The following is a 27,052-nucleotide window of genomic DNA, read 5'->3' as shown; positions in this document are numbered from 1 at the left end:
CTATGGGATAGTGATAGAGACAGGAGAATAAAACTGATTCAGTTGGGAATGTCGTAGTGTCGAGAGCTCAGAGTAACGATTCTCAGATCTTAAAGATGGGGGTAGAAAAGGAGTAGACAGTAGCAAAATTTTAGCTTTTTAAAAAATTGGCATAGGACAATTTAAAATTGCTTCTTCACATTTATTTTTTTGAATGCCTTTCTTGAGAAACAGAATTGGTGTAGAACAAACTGTACGTATTTTAGAACATACAGTTTGATTATGTTTGACCTAAGAACCCATGCGTGAACATAGGCATTGCCTGTAACGCCCTGCTGGGCGCCCATCCTCTTCTCTGGCAATGACCACTTTCTGTTACTATACAGAACTGCCTATGCTAGATTTTGTATGCATGGAATATATAGCAGATACCCCTTTTCTGTCTGCCTTGTTTCAACATAATTGACATTTATACATGCTGTCATGTGAAGCAATGTTTCATCCCTTCTTATTGGTGAACAGTATCCCAATGTATGGATAAACTGTGATTTGTTTAGTTATTGAGCCATTGATGGACACTTGGTTTGTTCCTAGATTTGACTATTAACAAGTAAAACATACATGTCTTTGTGTGGAATGTTTTGATTTTACGTGCATAAAACATCTAGTATGGGGGCTGGGGATATAGCTAAGTATATACTTTGCAAGTATAGACTTTGGTGGGATTAAATACATTCACAATATTGCATAACCATTCCTGCTACCCAAATCCAGCATTTTTTTTCATTCCCAGTGAAAACTCCATATCATAAAACAATTCTCCCCCTTTCCCATTATCCCTGTCCTCTGATAACCTCTGTTCTACTTTCTGCCTTCGTGAATTTGCCTGTTCACATAGTGAAATCACAGATTATTGGTACTGAGTCTGGCTTATTTCTCTAAGCATATTTTGAAGGTACATCTTCATTAGTGAAGAGATTGTTGAAATTGATTGCCTAATTTTAAATTGGATTTTTAGTCTTTATGAATAACTTTTGGGGGTTCTTATGTATTCAGGACACACAAGTCCTTTATCAGATAGATATATGATTTCCTTCAGGTCCATGGCTTGAATTTGTTAAGTGCAAAACAGTACTTCAAAATAAATATCCTTAAATAAGCATTTGGGGAAATACAAAATTCAGACAATGTATTATATTGTAGGTCACAAAATGTCAAGTTCCATGAAGTAGAAATAATAAAATCAACATTCTTATTACAGTGCTATTGTAAAAGTACATAGCTATTCTACCTGGGGTTTTATGTTTTCTTGGTGCAGGGGATCGAGCCCAGAGCTTCATGTGTGCTAGGCAGGTGCTGTCTCACTGAGCTATATCTCCATCCCCCACCTGAGAATTTTAGAAACTTTTCCATTAAATGACTTGTAGGTGAATGAGAAGATATAAACAAAAAAATTGTTATTTCTGCAAAAACCTATAGATTGGTGTCAGTGGGATACATTTAAATAAATGATGAAAGGAAAATTCATAACCTCTGTTAGTAGAAGTGAAAGAGTAAAAATGAGTTTTGCATTCCCAATCAGAAAGGCAGGACAGGAACGTCAAAGTAAATCAAAGCAAGTTCAGGAATGATGAGATTAAAACAAAACAAAACACAAAATTGAGGTACGGATTGGGGAGGGGGGACAGATCAAATCCAAACCCTGCTTTGAAGAAGAAACAACAATATACCAGGGACCAGATAATTTAACCAATAAAAATAAGAAACAAGTGGGGAACAGTTATTTATATAGAAGGAAAAAAAACTTTAAGATTTTGTTTCATATTTGCATGCAAATAAATTGGGAAACCAAGAAGAAATTATAAGTTTTTTAGAAAAAAAATATTAAAACTTATCTTAGTAGAGATAGCTAAAACAAATTTATTTTCATAGAGGAATACCGAAAGTTATCTAGGAACTAGTCCACAGAAAAGCACCAAGCCCAGATGGTCTCACAGAGGCAGTCAACTGAATATGGGGAGACTGCCCGGAAACACACTGCTTCAGAGCTTACAGACACTGATGCAGCAGACATCATATCGACACCAGCACCCAGCAGAGGTAGCACACAGGAACGCGGACCAGTGTCCCTTATTCATATTTATGTAAAAATCCTAAATAAACTATTGTGGTCAGACTCTAATATTAGGAAAATAGTATCTCATGACCAAGCAGCTGTTATGCCAGGGGTTCAGGGACTGTATTAGTACATAAAAGAAGAAAAATATGAGTGTGGCAGAAATGCTAAAAAAGCCTTTGGCCAAAATTCAACAGTCATTCCTAATTAAAAACACTCAACTTTAGGAATGGGTAGATACACCTCCATCCTAAAGTCAGCATCTTTTTTGAGGGGGAAACACTTCAGCATCCCACCAAGGTCCAGATAAGTCAGGAAAGTTTTTGCTCCCTTGGCTGCTTTTTAACATTCTGCTGACACGATTAGTCAGTGCAATTAGACAAGAGAAAACAATGGAAAGGAAGAAAATTAAGCTGTCCCTTTGTCAGTTGACAACGATCTATGCACTGAACATCTCTATAAAAGTAACTCAGCAAGATAATCCAGTCAGATAGTAGACTATAAAAGTAACATGAAAATATCAATAACCTTTGTATATATAATTACTATTTAGAAGATGTAATGGGAAAACCCTTTTAAAAATAGCAGAAAATATAAAGTGCTTAGTAAATTTAAAAAGGAATGAATAAATCCGGTATGTGGCATGATGGACTGAATGGTTTACTTCTCCAAAATTCATTTTGAAGCCCAAGTCCCAAGTGCCACATAACATGACTATTTTTAGAGATAGGGTCTTAAGGAAGGTTAAGTAAAAATGAGGTTATGAGGGGAAAGCTGTAATGTAATCTGTCTAGTTTTCTCATAAGAAGGAGGTTTAGGACATGCAGAGAAATACCAGAAAAAAAGGCTATTTGAGTACACTCTGAGAAGATGGCCATCAGTAGGCCTCAGGTGAAACCAACCTGCCAATACCTTCATCTTAGACTTTCAGTCTCCAGAACAGGGAGAAAATAAACTTCGGTTGTTGAAGGCCCCAGACTGGTACTTTTGTTATAGCAGCCTTAGCAAACTAATACAGATGGTATCTATCGAATACAAAAGGCACAACAGTAGAATCCAGCAGACCTTCCTAGTTCTTGAATAGGCCTTTTACCATGCTCAAGATGTTGATTTTTGCTGTCAGATTATGAAGATAACATGATCCCAGTAAAAGTACCAATAATCCAGGCAGATGGTAGACTATAAAAGTAACATGAAAATATCAATAACATTTTTCAGGAGGTAAATAATAAAAGTCAGGTGGAAAAATAAGCCTACAAATAAAACACTGAACAGGAATTGTGAGAGAGGTTATCCCTGTCAGAGACCAGAACAGCTGCAATTGAAACAGTCATACTGGGCACAGAGCAGATGAGAATGAAGTATAAAGAAATATCTTAAAAGGGACCCAAACATGTAGAAATTATGAGAAAAGTGGTGTTTCCCATTAGTAAGACAAAAGGAGGAGCCTTTCAATAAGTGAGTAACTGGCTAACTATTTAGAAAAAGGTAAAATTGGATTCTTCACAAGTAAAATCAAACTTAAATCTTAAAAACAAACAAACAAACAACAACAACAACAACAAAAAAAAAAACCCTGAAACTTTATGTGCACCCAAGAATGCCTAGATGAATTCCTCCTTGTAGTATGGGAACAAACGACTAAACGACGTAGATGTTCACATGCAATGAAACATATTTGACTAACAAAACTTAAAAACATTGGCATATAAGAAAAATCAAAAGACCTGTGACAGGTGTGAAATACCTGCAACATGAGATATAGGCTAATGTGGACAACTCTAGGGCATAGACACATATTTTTTTAAATGAAGGGTGAAAAAAAAAACCTAAAACAGGCAAAAAGGCATAAGCAGACACTTGACAGAAGATATAAAAACACTCTTCCAGAATACGTGAAGAGATAATAATCTCTTACAATAAGAAATGTAAATTAAAAGTGCACCTAGAAGACATGTTTCACCCACCAGATTGTCAAAAGCATCCAAATCTTGACCAAGTCTCTGGAAAATGGTAGGGGGAAGATGCTCATGCATAACTGGTGGCAGTGGGAAATGACAACCCTACAAGGGGTGCTTAACAGTCACAGTCACATGTGCGTTTACCCCTTCACCCGGCATCTCCACCTGTGGGAATTCAGCAGCACGCACATACGCGCAGTCAGTACAGCCTTACAGGTAAAATAATGGGAACCACTTAATACACCCAGGCATGGGAGACGGGCTCAACAAACTGATGGTGGACTTCATAACAAATGAGGAAGATCTCTATAACATGAAGTTATTACTAGAATGTGGTTTTAGTCAGCTTTTTTGCTGCTGTGACTAAAGGATCTGACCAGAACAATTTTAAGGGAGGAAAAGTTTTTTGAGGTCTCAGTGTCAGAGGTCTTAGTTCATAGGAAGCTGGCTCCATTCCTTGGGGCTCGAGATGAGGTTGAACATCATGGTGGAAGAATATGGCAGAGGGAACCAGCTTACATGGTGATTAGGAAGCAGAGCGAGAGGTCTCCACTTGACAGATACAAATATATACCCCGTAGCCATGCCCCCAGTGAAGACTTCCTCCAGCTACACCCCACCTGCCTCCAGCTACCACCCAGGTAATCCTATCAGGGATTAATTCACTGATGAGGTTAAGGCTATAACCCCATTATTTCTTCTCTGAACCTTCTTGCATTGTCTCACATGTGAACTTTTGGGAGACACCACATCTAAACCATAACAGGTATAGAAAAAGCAAAAATGCAGAAGATAACAACAGTAGGCCACCTTTCTTTGTTAGTAGTAAAGAGGAAATTAAAAAAAAAAAAAGAATCAGACATTTATCTGCTTTCCCCCACCCCCAAGAAGAAACACAGGAAGAATAAACCTGAAAATAAAAATGAGGAGGTTAGGATAGGGGACTGAGTAAAAGACACAGGAGAGGGACTATAGTATTTGACTTTCAGAATCATGTTAACATTCTTTTATTTAAAAAATAAAGTTAAATCAAGATTGCAGAACAAAATTCTTAAAACAGCAACAAACGTCATGTTCAAATAAATAAACTCACCAAAAGAAGAGAAAGAAAATTTCAAGTTAATAAAATAACACTGGGTGTGGGGGAATACATTGTAAATGAATTGGAGCAAATCTTAAGTAGTTTGTATATATAAAAAAAACTTTTCATAAAAAGAAAATAAGCTTCAAGTTTATCTTAGGTTTGGTTTATAAATTAGTATAAATATAATGATTCTGAAAAATTGTTTTGAAAAATTTTAAGTATCTTTTAGAATTGAGGATGTTCTTCATAAATGTATTAATATTGGTGTTGCTGAGGCTTGTTCCTGAAATATGGCTACACTGATATGAACTAAAGGAGGAAATCAAATCAAAACCCTGTGTAGTTGGATTGGACTTGGAGCTAACTGTAAAAACTTGGGATTTGTAAGACACAGATGCCCACACACCCCTAGAATCTGTGTGACTCTGGTAGACTTAGAGAACACAGAGCCCAGATTTTGGTTTCTGTATCTCATTCCTAACTGAAAGGGACTGGGAATTCTAGAGCTGGAGAGAAGGGTGAAAGATAAGTCTGGAACATCTTATTCCAGAAATTAAATCTCAAAAAATTATGGCATGTTAAAAAGACATAGGAGCCAGCTTGCATGGGCTCCTGATGGCCAATTCCAAGACCATCTGAACGTCAAAATAGGTAGTCCATTGACTAAGAATCCTTGACTCCATGTGGATGATTGATGGGCAGGTAAATGGGGAAGAAGGGAAAGTGCTCATGTTAGAATTTTGACGAGGAATAATGGAGTTAAATAACACCATTTTGTAATCATTATAGCAAAAATTGATTCAAGCAAAAATGGATGCTTCACATAGAGGTAAAGTTTGATGAGAAATGATGTTTACATAGTCTTAAGGTATTTTTCACTGATTTTCTTATTACAAAAGGAAGAATTATACTATAGACAGTGGATGAATTAGACAACACATCAATCATAAGCAGACACAGTGGCTTTTGGATATTTACCCTCAGAAGGGGGGAATATCACCTGGGCAGTATTTCAGTCAGAAATCTCTGAGTTTAATTATCAAAAAATAGAGGAGAGGGCTGGGGCTGTAGCTCAGTGATAGAGCACTTGCCTAGCACATGTATAGCACTGGTTTTCGATCCTCAGCACCACATATGAATAAAATAAAGGTCCATTAACAACTAAGAAAATATTTTTCTTTAAAAAAAAAAGAAATGAAAAAAAAAAAAAAGAAACAGAGGAGAAACCCCAAATTGAGAGAGAGTCTATGAAACAACTCAAATGTTAGTAGTATGAAACTGAAAGCAGCTATTTTGTTAACCTTATATGTGGAAGTTAATATTCTTTTTAGGAATTGTGGGGGATATATGCTACCTGCTTTGAGATAATTCAGAAAGAGTATATGTGCATGTGCATGTGCCTGTGAAAGGAGAAGGGAGGAGATGTAATAATGAAGCACATGTGGCGTAATGTTAAAAACTGTTGAATCTGAGTAAAGGATATATGAGTTGTTTATACTATTCTTGTAATTTTTCTGTAGCTTTGAAATTGTTTTAAAATAAGTTAAATAAAGGAATCATAGCAGCTTCATTATAATTACTCCAAACTGGAAAAAATTTCTTTGGCATAAGATATAATTATGTCATCAAATATATTGCAATATATACATGTGATAAAATGGAACACAACGTTAGATGGATCTCACAGGGGAAGAAGCCAGATGGAGCAGTATATGTTTTGTTTATGCGAAGATCTGTGCATCTCACTATAGATCTCTAATAATTCATTACTTAGAGTTTATTAAAAGGTCCTGTACCAGCAATGACAAAATCATCTTAATAATCAGAGGTGAAGACCTGCGGGTGGAGTTCAGCAGCAGAGCATGTGCTTATCATGTGCAATGCCCTGGGTCCAGTCCCTAGCACCACACCAAAATAAAACAGAGGTGAGGGAAATAGTTACTTTTCTTGGTCAAGTTCTTCTGCAGCATGCTGCTTCGCTGTCCTTGGTGGTTCACTTCCCAGGTCATCTACAAAAGCTGATGGAGCTCATCTGTGGCTGAGGACAGCTCTGTGCCTGAGCAGGTAGCCACACAACAGGGTTACTGCGGGAACACATGCTGGGGGTACAGAAACACGTTGTCCTTTGCTGTGGCAAAGGTTAATTCCTCCCCCCTGGCTGCCCTGCCTGCAGGCAGTAGGAACAGGAAGTCCTCAGTCTAAGACTCCTGGGCAGAATAAGAGCTGCTAAAATAGGCAGGCAGGGGATGCTCTCGGAAAGGTAGAGGAGATGGAGAATTGATTCAAATTGCAGCCTGGTTCTGCATTTGTGGGAAGTGGTTTAGGAGTTAGGGTGAGTTAGAGTGAAAAGCATAACAAACTGTAGCTAGAAGATAATTTAAAAGTATTGGACTGTTTGACAGATTGTATTTATTTTGTAAAGTTTCTATTGGCATAGCGGAAGCATTTATTAGGAATTTGTTTGATAAAGCAAAGTAGTTTGTACTTCAGATGATATTGAAAGGTAGAAGGAGAAAAGAATCAGGCTTTTAATGGCTTGGTTTGGGCAGATTCCATCACAGAGCTATTAAAAAAAATTTTTTTTAATTATATATGCTCAAAAGCTTAGTTCCTAAAGGACCAAATAATAGAGAAATCAACACATCTGCTACAGGATTATATAGAAATTTAAGATACAGCATGAGAAATTTTAATACTTATAAAACCTATTTTTACTTAAAAAATGTTTTTTTCAGCCCATACATATGTGATGATCCAAGTATTAAGAGCTTATTTTCCCCGAAAATAAAACAAATCATGGAGAGATTGCCTGGAAAGCCTCAAAAGTCAACTGAATTCCTAATGCCACCAAGTATTGTTTCTTTAACACATTGAGTTTGAACTTCCAACTATAATAGATTTGAAATCTTGTCTCTTGGATCGTGCAGTTTGAAAATGGGTTTTATCCTCTCCATCAAGACTACAAGAGCAGGAGGACTTCCAGAGGCCTTTGTCATTAGGAGGAACCTGTGACCAAGTGGGAAACTTAGGGTGGAGCCTGCTCAAGGCTCTGTAACTGACCATTCCCCTGCCCCTATATCAACAGCGGCTTTGCCTGGCGGTTTCTAGAGGTTGATGAACATGCCGATTTTCAACTCCTCGGGTTCTTAGTATTATAGAGAGCTTTTAGGAGGCTTTTAGGAGTGACAGGAGTTGTTTTGCTTCTCCCAGGTGCCTGCCTTTTGGCCTTCATACCTTGAGTTTTCAGTTAGCAGAATGTAGAGTTCATCCTGTGTCCTCCTTGGCCTACCAAGTGGTGCCAAGGAATGCTGGGTAAAGTCACTGTGGCTGAGGACAGCTCTTTTCCTTAGGAAAAGATGTGGCGTGGAGTGCTGCTGCTGGGATGGGACGCAGCATGAACCTGCCCGACAGAGCATCGCTCCCTGTGTGATGGACATCTTCCCCAGCCTTGGGATGTTCTCTTGCCCACTGTATCTACCTTCTTGACTTCATTTATCTCCTTTTCATTTTAAAGCAAGTCATGTGTCAATTTGAAACATTCTTTGGGAATAATTCATATCATTCAATAAACACCTTATCAGCTGGGCCGTGAAGTGGACTTGTCAATGGTGACATATTCCTAATTGTGTTTGATTTTTAGTGGGTGGAAAAATTAACAATGAGAAACTTAACAATTTTTAACCTAAAAGAATATATTTTGCAAACTTTTCTGGGGCATTTTGTCTGTGCTGCAGATCTCAGGCATATGTCATCTCGGGGTCTAAAGAGGCTATATCTGTTCCTGAGCCTCAGTGGCTTTTCATTTGAATGGTGTTTTTGAGTTGGCAGCAGGGCCGGGTTCAGATCATTTGTTGTTACTTACAGATAATGTTACAGCTTTACAGTGAGGTGCTGATCGATCTCCACAATTCTCATTTTTATTTCTCTTTTTTTTCCTCTCCTTCTTTCCAGTTCTTCCTCCAGTGCTGGTTCCGAGACACAGTGAATATAACCCTCAGCACAGCCTCCTAGCTCAGTTCCGGAACCTGGGACAGAATGAGCCTCACATGCCACTCAACGCCACTTTTCCAGATTCTTTCCAGCAGCCCAACAGCCACCCGTTCCCTCATTCTCCCAACAGCAGTTACCCGAACTCTCCCGGAAGCAGCAGCAGCACCTATCCTCACTCTCCTACCAGCTCAGACCCGGGCAGCCCTTTCCAGATGCCAGGTAGGATGGAGTGGTCCCAGGGAGACCTGGCGGGAGGGGGCTTCACCGCAACATCCGGGCCCAATCTCTGCTGCTTTGCAGTGCCACTTGCAGAGGAAGGAGGTTCCAGCCAAGGAAGCAAATGTCTTGCTTTATTTGTCAGGCACAAATGCTCAAATAAACTGTTTTTCCTTTGTTTTAAAAAAGTTTTGAAACAGCTGCATCCTTCTGGGAGTGGCATAATTATTACAGTCTTTGCTCTTGATACAAAAAGAGAGAGAGAAAAATAGTGCATTACACACATTGCTGTTATGAAAAACAGTCTCGATTAACATCATTTCAGATGTGGAAAAACCCCTGTTGCCAGTGCAACTTCAGAAAAGATATTTCCTAAGGGATCACACCCTCCCTCCCCATTTAATTAAATTCATTTTAGTGGTGATGTAATCCCAAGAAACATATACTTTAGCAACAAAGGAATTGCAGCAGAAGTACTGGAAACCATCTGCTTGTTTAACTTAGCAGAGACAAAAAACAATTATTTTCCTCTTTTAGACATAACTGATAGTGTAATGGTTATCAAAATAAATGATTAATTAGGACATTGTATTTTTCAAATTATAAATTAATAAACAAGCATCTCACACACAAAAAAAAATTAATACCAAATTTCTGGCCAGTTGACCTCAAGAAGAATCAAAGGTACGCTTGAAATCCATTAACATTTTGGAAAAGGAAAATGGGCAAGCATGTCAAATTGAACATCAGTCCTGAACCTTCAAAAATTGAAAAATGACCCATTGTGGTGGTACCCACCCATAATTCCAGCCATTTGGAAGGCTGGGACAAGGGAATCACAAGTTCAAAGCCAGCCTCTACAACTTAGCAATATAAAAAGGTTTGGGGATGTGGCCCCAAGGTAAAGTGTCTCTACATTCAATCCCCAGTACTGAAAAAAAAAAAAAAAAAAAAAAAGGAAAGTGTTTCATACTTCATATTGCTTCCATTGCTTCCATTTTTATGTATTTGTTAACTCCCTGCTTTTAAGCCTGTTTTTTTTGCTTTGTGGTTTTTCAATCCAAAACTTTTGGGATGAAGGTGGTGTGATAGTAAAATCAAACTAATAACATTTGGTGATTCCCTGTCCACACTGCTCCCTCAAAAACCTGTTGGGTTTGATGGACAGGTTAGTGGCAAGGAGGTATATTTCAAAGCACTTTCAGTAGTGGCACCCAGGGCAAGCCTGAAAGAGAACACTGAAGGTTATTGCCTGAATTTACACCTTGTCCTTGACTGTCAGGGATTAAGGCACAGGCCAAGTAGAGGAAATGCAGGAAGAAGAAAGGAGGAGTAGTAGACCACCAGCAATAATGAACTGCTCCCTCCTCATCAGCCATGCTGATGCTGCAGGTTGCCAGTGAAATTGTCACCAACTTGATAGCAGAAATTCAAAGGATTCAGGCTCAGAGGAGGCTGTCTTCAGTCCTGGCTTGAGGTTAAACCGAGTCAATTTTAATAGAGAAGAAGCTAATTTTAAAAGGGGAAAAGGCATCCAGCTGCAACCCCTTAATCCTGTGTCAGGACATTGAGTCACAGCTTTTCAGCAGCTGGATGGTGGAAGCACTGGGCTGATTCAGCAGGAGCATCAGTAGAATCCCCAAGAACCCCTGAAGGAGCACTGCTGGTTATTTGTGTTGGAGAGCTGCCCTGAGTACTTCTCCAAGCATGCATGGCTCCCTAAGATCAAAGTTTGTTCCCTAGGCTCTGTCATGGGTGCTAGGTGGTGGGCTCCCAAGAGCCAGTGAGGAATTTGGCTTTGGACCACAAAGGGTTGTTTGTGGGGAACCAAAATACCCTCTATTTTACAGTAAGAAAACATCAGACTTCTATTAGTCTTTGTTGCTCCGGAAACCATGTTGTCTGCCCTGGTTTGCCAGCTGGTGAGCCCTTCACAAGAGTACATATGTAGATTCTGAAACAGAGGATTTTAGAATTAAAACTGTGATAAACTGATTTATTTCCAACTATTTTATTATTAGGGATTTTAAAACTAGTGCTGATTTAAATAGAAGGGAGAAGGTAATCCTAACATATTGCTCAAAGTCATGGAAAATTATCAGTTTAAATCCATAGACTCTAATGAAACTTGGCTGGTAAATTCCTAAAAAGCCCATAGGTTTAATACAAAAGATTCTGAAACCTCCTTTTTAAATAATTAGCTTTCAGATGTTTTCTATCCATAGTTAAGTGCCATTCTGATTGTTTTTTTTAAATGTCCTGGTCCAAGCCAGCTAGTGAGTCTGCTTACCTGGATGTGTTTCTGCAGAAGTTTAGAAAAAGCTGGCAATAGTAATGCCATATCATAAGCCTTAAGGACACTGAAGTCATTAAGGTTCCCAAAAATGGCTACAACAAATATTAGTGATGGGAAGCATTTTCCATAGACTTTTATTAAGACTTCTGTATAATTAGTGCTAAAAACTTGGGTGAAACTCCTAAGTGTTAACAAGAAATTGCATGTAATGTTTAATAAATAAATAAAATGGTGTGGTCCTGAACAGGCTGACAGCTCCTGGAACTGGGCTCATAGTGGGTGCTCCTCCCATTGAATTGTCATCAAGAATGTGTAAGGTTTGGGGGTAACATCAAGACCAGTGTCCGTAGTATCTAGTCTTCTGATGTGGAGGTTAGACGGCAACGTGGGGTCTTGTCTTAGCAGAGAAGAGAATATGTGTTTTAAGCATTTTCGAGAATACGTGTTTAAGCGTGTTTTAAGCATGTTGATCTTTTTGAAACTTTGTAGCTGATACTCCCCCACCTGCCTACTTGCCTCCCGAGGACCCCATGACCCAGGATGGCTCTCAACCAATGGACACAAATATGATGGCGCCTTCCCTGCCCTCAGAGATCAACAGAGGAGGTAAAATGAGTTGCTGGTTACTCCCCTTTTACAATCCAAAGTTAGTATGTTGCTTTCTCTCACAAAGTTTATTAATCTTTAAAAAAAGATAGCTGCTAGAGAAAGGCAAGGCACAGGAAGAGAAGCTCGGTGGACAGAATTCTGCAGACAACACATATGTCTCTTATTTAAAGAGCAAACACTGAATTTTTGATTAACAGAGGCCCGAGTGTGGTTGTGCAGTCATCTTTTTATCTCCAGTACTGCATCGTTTAGAGCTGGTGATGAAAGAAATGCTTTCAAGTGGACAGAGGGGAGTTGAACCCCAGTGGGCACAGCACCAGCTCCACAGGTGATGTTCAGAGCGGAAAGTTCTCGTAATTGGCCTTCTGAAAGGTTTCTTTGGTGGTTAGAATCTACATGCATAAACTCCATCTGTTTTCTAGACCTTATTTATGTCTCGCTGAAACCAAAACCAATAACATTTGCTTCTTTCTTGCTGAATTTATTTCTAACTTTATTACCCGAAAGACACTGAGGCACACCTTTTTCCTCCTCTCACCCTGAAGGACTCTAAGCAGAACTGAATGTTTCTTTCCTTCCTTAGTGAAGGGTGGGTCTTTAATTTAAGCTGTGTATTATTCATGGCAGTGACTGAGGGGATCGTGCCATCCTTCCTGCAGGTTGACAGTGGCGAGTAGGCTTAAGAGAGCAGAGCACAGGTAAATTAAGTGTGATAGGACCCTGAGCATCTGTTAGAAGCCACAGCCAGTGGCCTCTCGGGAAGGGTTTCACTGGCACACCCATACACTCACGTGCACAGATTGTTCAATCTGTGTAACATTTATGCAAATTGAAGTTAAAAATGCAACTTGATTGCTAGATATGTCTTATTGACTCTTTTTAAATTAAAATAGATGTCTCAGACTTCGCCAGCGTTGCAGGTATTTTTAAGTACTTAAAGTTTGATGATATCTGTATGATACTCTGATGATAGCTATGTGTTGCTATGCATTTGTCCAAACCATCAGAATGAACAACACCCAGAGATAAGGGTGTAGCTAAGATAGAGCACTTGTCTAGATTGCACAAGGTCCTGGGTTCCATCTCCAATACCACATACATCCCCAAATAAATGTTAACTCTGGACGTTGAGTGATGATTATGTGTCATAGTAGATTTATAGGTTATTACAAATATACCCCTCAATAGGGGTTATGGATAATATGGGAAGCTATGCATAGGGTTGGGGACATATTGAAAATCTATTGGCCTTGTACTCAATTTTTCTGTGAACCTAAAACTGCTCTAAAGAGTAAGATTTATTTTTAAAAAGTCGAACTCAAAGAACCTTTCTTAGATGTGCAATGTAATAAATTGGGATATACAACTTCTAAGCAGTTAAATTTTTAAAATCACTTTCTTTTTTTTATTGATTCTGTGTTTTACCTGATCATCTCTAGGACATCCTATCAAACATATAAGTCAACAAATAAACACTCTGATTTGAAAAATAATCCCTCTCGCACACGTTTTTAGAATTTAGAGAACAGGATAGAAGGAGAGAACGGACAGAGTAGTACACACTGATAAGACCCTGTGGACCCTGTGCCCATTGTGGTTAAGTCTAACATGTTGATTTCAGGAAATAGACACAGATTTAAGAATGTTCCTGTTAATATAACTTTAAATTTTTCCCCATTGGAATAAGTCTACAATCATTTAATATTTTCATAAGGAAGGGGATGTTGGGTCTTTTTCTTATTGTCCTTGTTGGTGACTTCCCAAGAGCAGGGGTCAGCAGACTGGAGCCCACATCCCATTGAATCTGCTCCTGTTTTTGTAAACTATGCTTTATTGGAGCATAGCCGTGCCAGTCATTACCTGTTATCTCTGACTGCCTTTGCTCCACAAGGGCAGAGTGGGATAGTTCTAATAAAGATTGTATGGCTCACGAAATATTCTGGCATTTTTTTAAAATATTTTTTTAGTTGTAGATTGACACAATATCTGTATTTTATTAATTTATGTTTATGTGGTGCTAAGGATTGAACCCAGTGCCTCATGTATGTAAGGCAAGTGCTCTTTCACTGAGCTACAGCCCCAGCCCTATCATGGCATTTTTATAGAAAAAGAATTGCATCAGTGTCTGGTCTACTTGAATAGTATTTTGAACAATCCTGGAAGCTGATAAAAGACCTATATGAATGACATTGGAGCCGTCTTTAAGATTGGGCACTTGTAAATCACTAAAATTTTGCTCCATGAGCTTAAGCAAATTGACATGGCAGAGTTGCTTAGAAAACAAGGGAAATAGTATATATTTTCAGCTGAAATATGTAAGTATATAAAGCAACTAATGTGTGGGATTTTTTAGTGATCATTTTCTTTGTTTTCTTTACCAAAGTCAAAAACAAAGTGCATTTTAATATGTGTAGAGGCTGATAGTAAGAACACAGAGGTTCTTCTCCCTTAACAGTTATAGCCCATGCCTCTCATGTGGATTTTCTTTCAATTTTTTATGATTGCACACCCAAGACTTCATAAACCTCAGATCATTATTTATTGGTAGGCTGGAAATACTATGGTTTTGTGTTCCTGGAATCTCTAAAGCAGTTGTACAAGAGGTTTTACTACAGAAGGAACTTATCTTTAAAACCTTTTAGTTGCAAGTGTTTAGAAGTGTGTTCTGTTGGGAGACTTGTTAGTCTTAGGAGATTTGACTTAACAAGCTGCATCCTGTCAGTAAAGTTGGGTAATTTCCATTGTTGGCCCATTCTGGGAATGGAGAGACAAAACACACCTGCTCTGCATGACTTAAAGCAAATATAAGGAAGTTAGCATGAAATCTGGATGAGAGAGATATGATTCATTGTGTAAGAATGGCCAGCTGGCAGGATTTCTTCCTGAGTTGGAGAACTGGAGCAAAACTGGAGCTGTGGTCATCATTGGCAACTTTATACGAAATAAAGTCACTTCTTATCAATAATTAAAAACTGATTTTCATTCCTTTAAAAAGCATAGGTAGAAAAGGCTTTGCCAAAAGTGAGCCCTTTGTATGCGGCACTCTTGGCCTAACTCTGCTGTTCTTTCCCACTTGTTTTTTTCACTGGCCTCTTGTTTGGCTTCTTTAGATGGGGAGCCAGGGGCTGTGGTAGGGTGATTTCCATTTCTGCATATTAAAGAGCAAGTAGCATTTTGTTAGTATTCAGCAGATGCTGTCGCTGGGCTTGCTCTCTGATAGTAATTGTAGGAAATTGTTTTCCTTTTAAAGGAGAATGTCACACTTCCTAAGAAGTACCTGCTTTAGACATCAGAGAAAACCTATAACCCGCAGTTGCTCTTCCATGATCCTGAGCCAGTTTTTTGGATGCAGTTTCAGTTTTTGAGAGCCCGAGGCCCAAACTTCAGTTGATGGAACCTTTTCTTTTTTACAGATGTTCAGGCAGTTGCTTATGAAGAACCAAAACACTGGTGCTCTATTGTCTACTATGAGCTCAACAATCGAGTGGGTGAAGCGTTCCATGCCTCCTCCACAAGTGTGTTGGTGGATGGTTTCACTGATCCTTCCAACAATAAGAACCGTTTCTGCCTTGGGCTGCTCTCCAATGTTAACCGGAATTCCACTATTGAAAACACCAGGCGGCATATTGGAAAAGGTGAGTCTTCTCTTGAACCCTTCAGATGTTTATCTTTCCTATCGCTGTTCTCCCAGAGGAGACTTGGTCATTCATTCCTGTAGCAAACACAGGGTCATGTTCAGTTGCTGCAGTTTGAAGTATTTTTAAATTTTGTATTATCTAGAAGTTCTTCCATTTAAACACTATGTGGTCTCCTGACTGCCATTTTATTAATGTGAATTAGCCAGAATCATGATTTGCTATTTTAGGGCACTGCTCTATCTTTTTTTGCTATAGAATAAAATCTTTTTAATAGACTCAATTATTTAGTGGTGATATGAGTAAAATAGTTCTGAAACTTTTAGATATATGATAAGGTTAAGAGAATGAGTGTGTGGCTATTTGGGGAGCTTGGTTTTCACTGTGGAGTAAGGGACACACAAACATGAAGGAGGGCAAGAGATTAATTGTGAGGTAGATGGAGGCATCAGTGTGTAATCATGACTTTAATAATATGTACTTAGACGTGCATACTTGTGTTTGTTCTCGTGTGTATGGAAATCTATGTACGTGTGTCTGTACATGCATGTGGTTTCTGATGTGTGTGCCGGGAGGGCCAAGAAACAGAGACATCCAGTAGCAACAAGTGCATCTCTAGCCCCGACTGCAACCTCTGTTGCCATTTCCCACCAAGAGGAACTGGGGCTCCTTGGAAAAACAGCCAGCATCTCATTATGTCAGAAAGTAAAGAATGCTTAAGGGGCGTGTCACAGGAGCCAACTCGAAGGGGCTTCCACAATTCCCAGTGTGAGCACAAAACATAGTTGTCCCTTGGTATATCTTGTTCAGAATCCTCGAGGGTACTAAAACCCTTGGGTACTCAGTTTTCTTGTAAAGGTTGGTGTGCTAGTGTTTGTAACCTGTGCAATCCTCCTAAATACTTTAAACCAAATGCAATATAATGCTGTTTAAGTAGCTGTTATGCTGTGTTGCTCAGGAAATCATGACAGGAAAGGAAAGTCTGTACATGTTCAGTACAGATGCAGTTTTTTAAAGAATATTTTTCAATCTGTGAATTTAGATTCTATAGGTACCTGGGGGCAAATATAATTAGATACATTAATTAATTTTAAACCTCTCAAGAACACTAACATATGTCCTTGTCAACAATAAATAAATGAACTAGTGAATTAGGAAGACTGATTGGTATAGAACGAGCTAGAGTTGGAGAAACAGCAGTTTGCAAGCATCCTAGTAAGGATCAAAGCTCCTTGATGAATACTAAATACAAAGAGAATTTTTTATGAGAATCAGGATATTTGCATGGTCTTCAGGTATATCCCCACAAACTACCTATTAGTCACAAAGGACACTAGAAGGCAGTAATTACAAAGTACAGAAACTGTGTAATTTGTTTTTATAATTACATAATTGATCCCCCATCTTGACTGGGGGATCAACATTGTCATCAGCAGTAAAGACAGCGAATCCATATACCTCCAGATGTGATACCCTGATAAGGATATAGGATCGCCCATGCAGGATTCCAGCTGATAATGCAAACCCGAGCCCCATCCTGTGGAAACATCAGGCAAACCCAAAATGATGAGCATTCTGTATTTAAGAGAGTAAAGAGTGACTTTATTCTCCCAAAATATTTGTCCAAAAAAAAAAAAAAACCAAGAAAAGCTAGAAGTGTTCCAGATTAAAAGACGTTAAGGAGCTGGGGTCATGCGTGGTTCAGTGGTAGAACACTTACCTAGCATGGGTGAGGCACTGGGTTCGATTCTCAGCACTGCATATAAATAAATGAACAAAATAAAGGCCCATCAACTTCTAAAAAAAATAGTTTTTTTTAAAAAAGAGACATGACAAGCTATATATAATATATGACAGTGGATCCTGTACTGGACAGGGGGAAAACTATTATAAATGATATTATTGAGAGAACAATTCTGGAATAAGAATGGTAGATTAAAGTTTCATATCAATGTTAAATTCACTGACTTTGCTGAGGACTGTGTGGAACCGTCTTGCCTGGGAAATACATACTTAAGTACTTAAGAGTAAAGGACTGTGATGCAATAGTTGAGAAAGACATTAATGTACATATGAAGATATCTGTCTTCTCTCCATCTGCCTGTATCTGAAGCAACTCTATGTCAGAATACATAAGGGATGTGTGAGTGATGGGTGTATGGTTGCTCTTTGTTATGTTTTTCAGACTTCTCTATAAATTTGAAATTATTTTCAGAGTTAAATGTTTAAAAAGAACGACCTGTGAAATTTAAAATAGTGGACCAGATAGATTATTTAATGGGTATTTGAAAAGCATTTGAGACAAAGTTTTAACATTCTAGAGGCAGTGAAACCCAGCAGTCCTTAAATAGGAATTGATAGGTGTTTCCTTAATATGATTAAAAGGGGAAAAAATAAAAACTAAATACATTTAATGATGAAATGCTAGAAATTAGGTTCATAACATACACAGATAACTTTGTATGGTCTGTAAACCCCTGTAATTTATGTATAAACACATTCTGCATTTGGAATGGAAGGACTTACTTTTCATTAAATTCTAAGGTGGCTATTCCCCCAAAGTAGTAAAAAGCCAGTGTACAATTGCCTTTCAAAATATTAGGAAGAAAATAAGGATTCTGGGAATGCCATTTCTTAAAATTGTTCCAGATCCTCTGAGTAGTGTGCTCACAATTTCAGATGATGGAAGCTTAAGCCAAGATTATCATGATTTGCAGATGATAAGAATGATTTAGATAACACTCGTGAGATACATTCTTGAAATGAAACTGGTAGGCCAAAAGCTCTTGATGTATTTTATCAGAAAGCTTAATATTAATTCACAGCCCTGCCAGAAGCACACTAGCCTTCTCCCTCACCTGTGCCCACACTGTGGGTGAGCACTGTTCACCTGGAAGCCCTGGAGAATCTTGTTGTTGTTGTTAGTCTCCCTTAATCTGGCAATAGCCCATTAAAAGTATAAGAGAGGGGAAAGTCCCAGTCCTATAGCAACAGAAAACATAAATTTCTTGGAAATAATCTGAACTGTAGCAAGATTATATAAAGCTACTAAAACTGGACTGAGAGAGAAATAAAATTTGAATTAATAGGCAGTCTTTGTTCCTTAAAGGGAAGGCTTAATATTGTGAGAGCATTTTAGGATATTTGCTCTTTCTAACTTAATTGTTGTTTAAAGCAAGTTAAACTACAATGTGATGTTTTCTGAGATTTGAGTAATGTATTCTGAGTATTACCTGGATGAATAAACAAATGAGAGTATCTAAAAGATTTAATGGAAAAGAAAAAAACTGTTGACATTGGGGTTAATAAAATGTTACAAAACAACAAGTAAATCAAAAACAGGAGAATAAATTCAGACTGCATAAAAATTTAAGTTGTTAAGAAGCATAGCAAATCAGGAGAGTCATTTAATAGACCTTAATAACACAGTCGGCTGTTGTGAAGTGGGGAGAATCCTGGCCTCATATCATATAAGTGAATGGATTTTTGAACATTTTTTTCAAAGGCAAACAATTAAAAAGCTAGAGTAAAATATATTTGATCAGAGATGTAAAAAAAAAAATTCTAAGCATAAAAAAGTAACAAAAAGACTTAAAAGGATTTCAAACTTCTTTAGGTTAAAAAATATATCATGAACCAAATTAAAAGACAAAGAACAAGGAAATAATAAGTAAATTATTTACATTCTATCTCTATATGCACAGCTCATAAAAAAATAATCAGAAAGCCAGAACCACAGTAGGATAAGGGAGGAACACGAACAGTTGAGTTCAGGGTAGAAACCCAGATGGCGAATGGACTTGGAGAGCGTATCCAGCCTTACACACAGATGAAAACAGCTATGTTATTTTTCAGCTATACATTAGAAAAATTTTGCTTTTGTTTAAGCTCATATTCAGTTCTGCCTGGGTCAAATGAGGAAGGCACTTACACACTACTGGTGAGGGTGTCAATTGATCCAGGCATTCTGGAAGTCATTTGGCAAAGTGAGTCAAAGCCTTCGATCTAGTGCTTTAACTTCCAGGAATCTCTCCTAAGGATATTATTAAAAATTGTCCAGAGACATTGATCATGGCATTGTTATAACAGCAGAAAATCGGCATCAACACAATGATCTGCTAATGGGAGAACTGTAAAACAAATGGTTAGATCCATACAGTCATGCAGGTATTTTAAATGTTTACAAAGAAAGCTTAATGAGGCCCTAAACTGAATATGGTGTTTCAGACTATTAACAATTATTTCCTCTGTGTTGCTAATGGAGTGACATTTTTTGCTTCTTTATATTTTTTGTTTACTTTTTAAATTTTATATGGTTAAATTTATCATTTTTCCATCAGGGATGAAAGTCTTTCTGTGAAGAAGTTTTTACTGTATCAGGTGAAAGATGGGTTTCTGCCTCAGCAGCTATTTAATTGTTAGAGAAGTCTTCTGCCTTGGGTGCACATGTAAACACAACACTTCATATTTCAGATGGGACAGCCACATTAGCAGTGATTAAGCCATGCAGCTACCTGTAAGATGGATCATTTAAAGCCATACGGGCTGTGACTGCTGGGTGGCCTGTGTAATCTCCCTTAATGGCATGGGACTTTGTCAAAGGGGCCCTTTCCCCTTTTTCCTTCTTTTAAAGACTGACCAGTATCGATTTTCTACACTTCTAGAACTCTGGGTCGGTCTCACAGGAAGAAGTTTGCAGCAGGTGGTAGGTTAGTGAGCTATTGTTTCATATAATATGACATTTTTTAGTTTAAAAATTTGTTTTACTAGACCTTGTATCTCAGTTCTCAGCAAAGCTTATTCTACCTCTAGTTTTCTAGTTCTACTTTTCTTGGTCCCCCTTCTCTGCTGCAGAATAAATCCAAGAGACACATTATGAATGCATAGAAGATACCACAACAAAGCCCAAGTTTTATCGTACAATATTTTTAGAGTGAGAATACATGTTTAGCCATGGCCAAATAAGGCATTAATTACTTATCAAAAATGAACTATGCACAGTGGCACATGCCTATATCCCAGTGACTTGGGAGGCTGGGACACAAAGATCACAAGTTCAAGGCTGGCTCCAGCAGCTTAACAAGGCCCAATGTCATTTAGTGAGATCTGTCTCAAAAAGGGCTGAGGATGTGTCTCAGTGATAAAGCACTCTTGGGTTCAATCCCCAGTACCAAAATATAAACATGAAATTTTTATACTTTGTTATTATTTTCAAGACTTGTTCTGTTATTCCCTAGAAACCTCCTGGATGTGTTTCTTGATGTAAGGATGTTGTATTCACATGTGGATATTTTTTTAACTAAGAGTCTGTCAGTTGTGCAGGACTTAGAGAATATCTGCCTATGTTGCCAAAGTTGAAATCGTATAAATGTATATTTTTATGTTGAGGTTGCACAAGTGCCTTTAGCTGTAAAACGATGGCAGTAACTGAATGGTTGTCTTCCCACAGGAGTGCATCTTTACTATGTTGGAGGGGAGGTGTATGCCGAATGCCTCAGTGACAGTAGCATCTTCGTGCAAAGTCGGAACTGCAACTACCACCATGGATTTCATCCCACTACTGTTTGCAAGATCCCTAGTGGGTGTAGCTTGAAAATTTTTAACAACCAAGAATTTGCTCAGTTGTTGGCACAGTCTGTGAACCATGGTTTCGAGACCGTCTACGAGCTCACAAAAATGTGTACTATACGCATGAGCTTTGTGAAGGTGAGTGAGACCCGATTGCTCTAGGCTGGGCTTAATACATTTTGCTGTGCCTTGTTAAAGTGTATCAGTCTACATCCTCTTGATACATTTCAGTCATAGCAGACTTGCTATCTAGGGATTTTTAAACCTTAACCAGCATGTGAATTTCTAAGAAAATATTGGGACATAGGAGCGCTTGTGTTAAATGTCAATTGCAGTAGCCTTCAGTAGCCTGTTCCTTATACAAATTTAGCTATTTTAGCTACTTTTATGATAGTAACACTTGTTACTTTTGGTTCAATGATAAGTGCGTGATCTTTTTGTAAAAATAAAAATTCATCACACTGGATTTTTCTTTTTTCTTTTTTCTTTTTTTTTTGATGTTGGGGATTGAACCCAGGACCTTGTGCATGCAAGGCAAGCACTCTACCAACTGAGCCATATCCTCAGCCCTGGAAATTATTTTTGACTGGTCAGGGTTTTTTTGTTGTTGTTGTTTTAGTGGTTCTAGTACATCTTGTACTTTTCATATAGTTCAAAATTTATTAAGGCCCTTGCTCCAAGATAGATACCTTATTGGCTTTAAGTGCATTAGGTGTGTATTGTATGTTTGAAGAGAAGGTTAAAGACATGCTTGTACTAACTGGTCACTCTGTGCTGCCTCATCTTGTGCCTCTGAGAAATGAAAGTTTCTAAGATGCCATTGAAATGTAAAAAAAAAAAAATTTGAATATCTGATTATATTTAATGAGTCAGTGACTTATTCTAGAAACTGACTGACTTGTCTCTGATTTCTCAAAGATAAATTTTCATCCTGTGTCACTCTGAGAAACAAAACTAATTACAGACTTGGGTGAGGCCGTCACCCTCTATGTCGTTTCTTTAGAAGCTCACTTAGCTAGTTATCAAACCGGTTTTGTAATGTATTTATTACTGAGGATAATTTGGGAACCTTATTTTGTTCATCATTCTTTAGATCAAATGTTTCTTTTCCCAAATATCATTTTTTCCTTTTTTGAGTTTCTTAGCAGATTTTTGGTATGTTTTCTTACTGCTTCTTTTCTCAAAATGTAGTTCAGTGGTTCTTTGCAACGGAGCCTGGTACCTCTTGAATATTAAAAGAGGGTTTTGTTTTGTTTTGTTTTGCCCCTTTCAGAGTTTGACCTATTGTCCATGTACATATGAGACTACAAAGACCATTTTCATTCATTTTTAATTCACTATTTAATTTTTGACTTAGCATTTTGACTCAGGTGATTTTTAAAATAAGGACATGACTTGCCTAAAGCATTTTTTTGTTTGTTTCTTTTTATTGGTTTGGAGGAAAGAACAGCCTGAAGAGATACAGGTTCTTCTTCTTCTAGCTGTCTTTGCCTTTTTTGTTTTAATTTTGGACAGGGTCTTGCTAAGTTATCAAGACTGGCCCTAAACTTGTGATCCTCCTACCTCAGGCTCCCAAGTTGCCCGGCTCACAGGTGTGTGCCACCTCACCTGGCCTCTAGTTGCTATTTTAACTGTGTGACTAAGGTGCAGGGACTCCTCTGAGGGCTTCATGTTCCTCATCTGTAAAATGGGGGTGGATGGAGCTGGGACTGCGGTAATTATTCTGTGATCCCTTGTGAGTTTATTATTATTGAAGGCCACTCTGGAAGAATTTATGGCTCTAATACTCCAATTAGTTGCCTCTTGTGATTCATTTCATATTAATTACCCAATCAATTTTAACTATTTCACTTTTATAGTTTCTTTTTTTTAGCATGAATAAACTTTTACATTTTATTTTTTTAAATTTTTTTGTTTTAATTAGTTACACATGATAGTACAATGATCTTGACATATCATACATTTGAATCAGATGGGATATAATTTCTCATTTTTCTGAGTGTACAGGTTGCAGAATCACATTGGTCATGCAGTCACGGGAGGGGAGGGGAGGGGAAGGGGGGAAAGGAAGGACAACAGAATAAAATAGACATTATTATTGCTGTGTGTATATCCGTGACTGCACTTTTATAGTTTCAATAATGTACTTTTACACTAATAGATTTCATTCTTTCAGCCAGAGTCTTAGCAGTATTCCAGAGAAGGAATACAAAGATGAAAACAACCTACAGTCTCTAGCTTCAGGATGCTTGTGGTCTCACACATGTAATTAATACAACATACGATGTGCACTAGCATGAAGGGGCTGACACCGTGTAGTGGACATAGCTGGAAAGCTGAGTTTAGAGAGCTGAGGATAAACGAATCTTAGTAAAAACTCTTGCTGACATCGTAAGGGATTCCCATATATTAGCAACAAAAACATTGCAGATTGTTTTTACAGCATTGTTCTTCATTATCACAATGACTGGACACTTCACCCTCTGCCACTCAGCATCTTGGAGAAATGCTAAGGAACATTAATATAACCAACATTAATAACCAATCTTGCACCATTTTTAAGCTTGCCGTTTTAGGATGCTAATATAAAGCATATATTTCATAAATTATTTGCATCTTAAACTCCCCCATAGATGAAAAATCCCGATCTGTTCAGCTGAACAAGTGTGTATAGAGCTTCTGCTCTGTGCCAGTGACTGTGCTGGACGTTGTCCCTGCCTTCTCAGAACCTGCTGTCTGATGGAGGAAAACCGACACATTCCATTTAGCAATATATTAATGGAGGTTCAAGTTCATGTGTCTGCGTACTATGTGCAGGTAGAGTTCACATGTCACCACTGTCTCCTGAAGGTCTTCACACTCAGATGTACTTCTCGAAATTGCTAGAGTAGGTAGCCAGCCTTCTGTGGTACACCTCAGGGAACAGGGATCAACCAGAACTTCATGTTCTGCTGTCCACGCTTGCCAACAAGTCTTTGAGCTCTGAAGTGGCAGTATTACTCTGCTCTTTATCTTCTATGGAACTTTAGGGTCCTGATTCAGTAATTTTGAAGATGTCTGCCAAGCTGCCTTCTTATACAAATGAATAATTAAATGCTGACTTCAGGCAGTGGCTAGGTAACTTTGGGGATACTTCCATGCACTCCTGCCAGTTTTGCTTAGAGAGCAAAAGATCAAGAGGTCCGTGTTGATAGGCAGACCTTAGGTGGCTCAACAGGGAAGAGAGGGTATCAATGTCCAAAGAAGCCTTTTCCTTATTTTATTGATGATAAAATGAGAATTTAATAATAGCTATTACCTTACTATTCAGAAGGGAATGGGAAATGAATATGAAAGTTAAAAAATGTGTGTCTTTTAAAACTTTCATTCCCCAGGGCCAATAATTCTTGTTTTGTTTTGTTTTTTAATATTTTTTAGTTGTCAGTGGACCCTTATTTTATTTATTTATATGTGATGCTGGGAATCAAAACCAGTGCCTCACTGCTAGGCAAGTGCTCTACCACTGAGCCCCAGCTCCAGCCCCAGCCCCAGCCCCAAGACCAGTAATTCTTTACCCTGGAGTCCTCCAGTGGCCAGCACCATTTCCCGCAGGTTGCCTGCCAGATGGCGTGTATGTGCATACTCTTCTGGGAACTGTCTGTCGCTTCAGTCAGAGTCCCTGATTAGGTGAACTCCTTTTACTTAATAAGTTGAACCCTGCATTAAACAAGTTAAATGACCCCTGCTTTGTTTTTTCCAGGGCTGGGGAGCAGAATACCACCGCCAGGATGTTACTAGCACCCCCTGCTGGATTGAGATACATCTGCACGGTCCCCTCCAGTGGCTGGATAAAGTTCTCACCCAAATGGGTTCACCTCATAATCCTATTTCATCAGTGTCTTAAACGGCCTCAGGCTTCTGCCTCTTGAAAACTATTGAGCCTTGCATGTACTTGAAGGATGGATGAGTCAGACCCAATGGAGAGCTGACAAAGGAGCCTTGATAATACTTGACCTCTGTGACCAACTGTTGGATTCAGAAATTTGAAAACCCTTGGTAACATACTATTGATATCAAGAACCTGTCTAGTTTACATTGTAACATTCTCTTGTAAAATCAACTAAAATGCAGACTTTTAGCAGGACTCTGTGTATAGTTAAAGAAGAGATGGCCAAGCCAGGGACAAATTATCTATTAGAAAAAATGGTCCTAAGAGATTCTTTTGTGTTTGGCACTTTAGGGTCATCGTTTGGCAGAAGTTTAGCATTAATGGTTAGTCTTTCTGAAGTGTGTTTTTATCAGGTTTAGAGCCCATGTTGAATCTTCTTTTCATGGGTTTTCATAATTTTTAAAACTATTTGTTTAGTAATGGTTTTGTTTGTTTTTAAGTAAAGATTAATCTTTATGATATACATAGTAATCTTTCTAAAATTGTATGCTGACCATACTGCTGTCAGAATAATGTTAGGCATATGCTCTTTGCTAAATATGTATGTACAGAATATTTGAAAGTTAAGAATTGATTAGACTAGTGAATTTAGGAGTATTTGAGGGGGTGGGGGGAGGGGGGAAATGACAATTGCAAATGTAGAATATACTGTAAAAATTCAGTTTGTCGCCTTAAAGAAACGAACTGATGCCTGAATTTTGCTGTGTTTCAATTTTTTAGAGATTTTTATCTTCTTTTTTTTTTTTCTTTCTTTCTTCTCTCCATCCTTTCCCCAAAAAAGCAGTTATGCAGCTGGTTAATTCATATAACTGTGAGAGCAAATGAATAATTCCTGCTATTCTGAGATCGACTGCCTATGTATTTCAATACCAATTGTATGGAGTGCTTGAATTTATTGAGCAGTTTTTATGGAGTTTACAGTACAGAAACAGGCTTTAATTTTCAAATGAATTATTTGCCAAACCTAGTAACTGTTAAATATTTGGAGGATTTAAAGAACATCCCTGTTTAAATCCATTTCCAACTTTTTAAATTTTTTTGTACTATGTTTGGTTTTATTTTCTTCTGTTATCTTTTATATTCACTTATGCTCTCGTACATTGAGTACTTTTATTCCAAAACTAGTGGGTTTTCTCTACTGGAAATTTTAAATAAACCTGTCATTATTGCTTACTTTGGTTAAAAATTGGTGAATTTCATTCTTTACATATTAGATTTTAGGGTAAGATTTGCTTTTCTTTTGAAAGTTTTTTTTTTCCCTCAGATATTCTCTGCCAAATAAAACAGGTGAACTAAATAACTAATAAAGAGGAATCAGGTAGAGAGCAAGGTCCCTTTAAGTCAGAAAAGGAAGGACAGGTAGAACTAAAAAGTGTGAGAAAAACCTAGCAGAATCTGAATGTACACATCCTTCAATGTGCAGAAATACAGCAGCAACAATTATTGGTTGGTGTCGTTCAGGCACCTGAAAGAACCAGTTTCCAACTCAGATGAAACTAAGGGTGACTGGAGGGTATTATTGGGGGGCAGTGGGTGGTTCTGAGAACTCAGCGCAACAAGAGAAATTGCTTTTGCAGTTCTCTTGGGTTTTGGTATGATTCCAAACCCCTCCCAAAGGGGAAAAAAAAGAGAATGATTTTGTCCATAAGGGACCCAAATTTTGAGGACTT

General features: G+C 38.0%; 1 protein-coding gene and 1 non-coding gene across 3 annotated transcripts in view; both read left to right on the top strand.

Annotated features, from left to right (window-relative positions):
* Smad1 (SMAD family member 1) overlaps positions 1-26,555 on the top strand; it is a 75,660-nt gene extending 49,105 nt beyond the window's left edge. For both annotated transcript variants that reach the window (XM_078022070.1, XM_021727892.3), the window contains exons 3-7: positions 9,092-9,349; positions 12,132-12,248; positions 15,665-15,886; positions 21,336-21,592; positions 25,194-26,555. In XM_078022070.1, the coding sequence (XP_077878196.1) occupies positions 9,092-9,349; positions 12,132-12,248; positions 15,665-15,886; positions 21,336-21,592; positions 25,194-25,337 (998 nt within the window). In that variant the 3' untranslated portion in view covers positions 25,338-26,555. The remainder of the gene's footprint in view (positions 1-9,091; positions 9,350-12,131; positions 12,249-15,664; positions 15,887-21,335; positions 21,593-25,193) is intronic.
* On the top strand, positions 11,613-11,742 carry LOC120892662 (small nucleolar RNA SNORA33). The gene has a single exon (XR_005737444.1). It is a non-coding gene; the product is annotated as a small nucleolar RNA SNORA33 (small nucleolar RNA).
* Positions 26,556-27,052: the final 497 nt, after the last annotated feature.

Source organism: Ictidomys tridecemlineatus, chromosome 9 (assembly GCF_052094955.1).
Source record: "Ictidomys tridecemlineatus isolate mIctTri1 chromosome 9, mIctTri1.hap1, whole genome shotgun sequence".
Lineage (NCBI taxonomy): Eukaryota > Metazoa > Chordata > Mammalia > Rodentia > Sciuridae > Ictidomys > Ictidomys tridecemlineatus.
The sequence above is the reverse complement of the archived record's forward strand: the minus strand, read 5'-3'. Positions and strand labels throughout refer to the sequence as shown.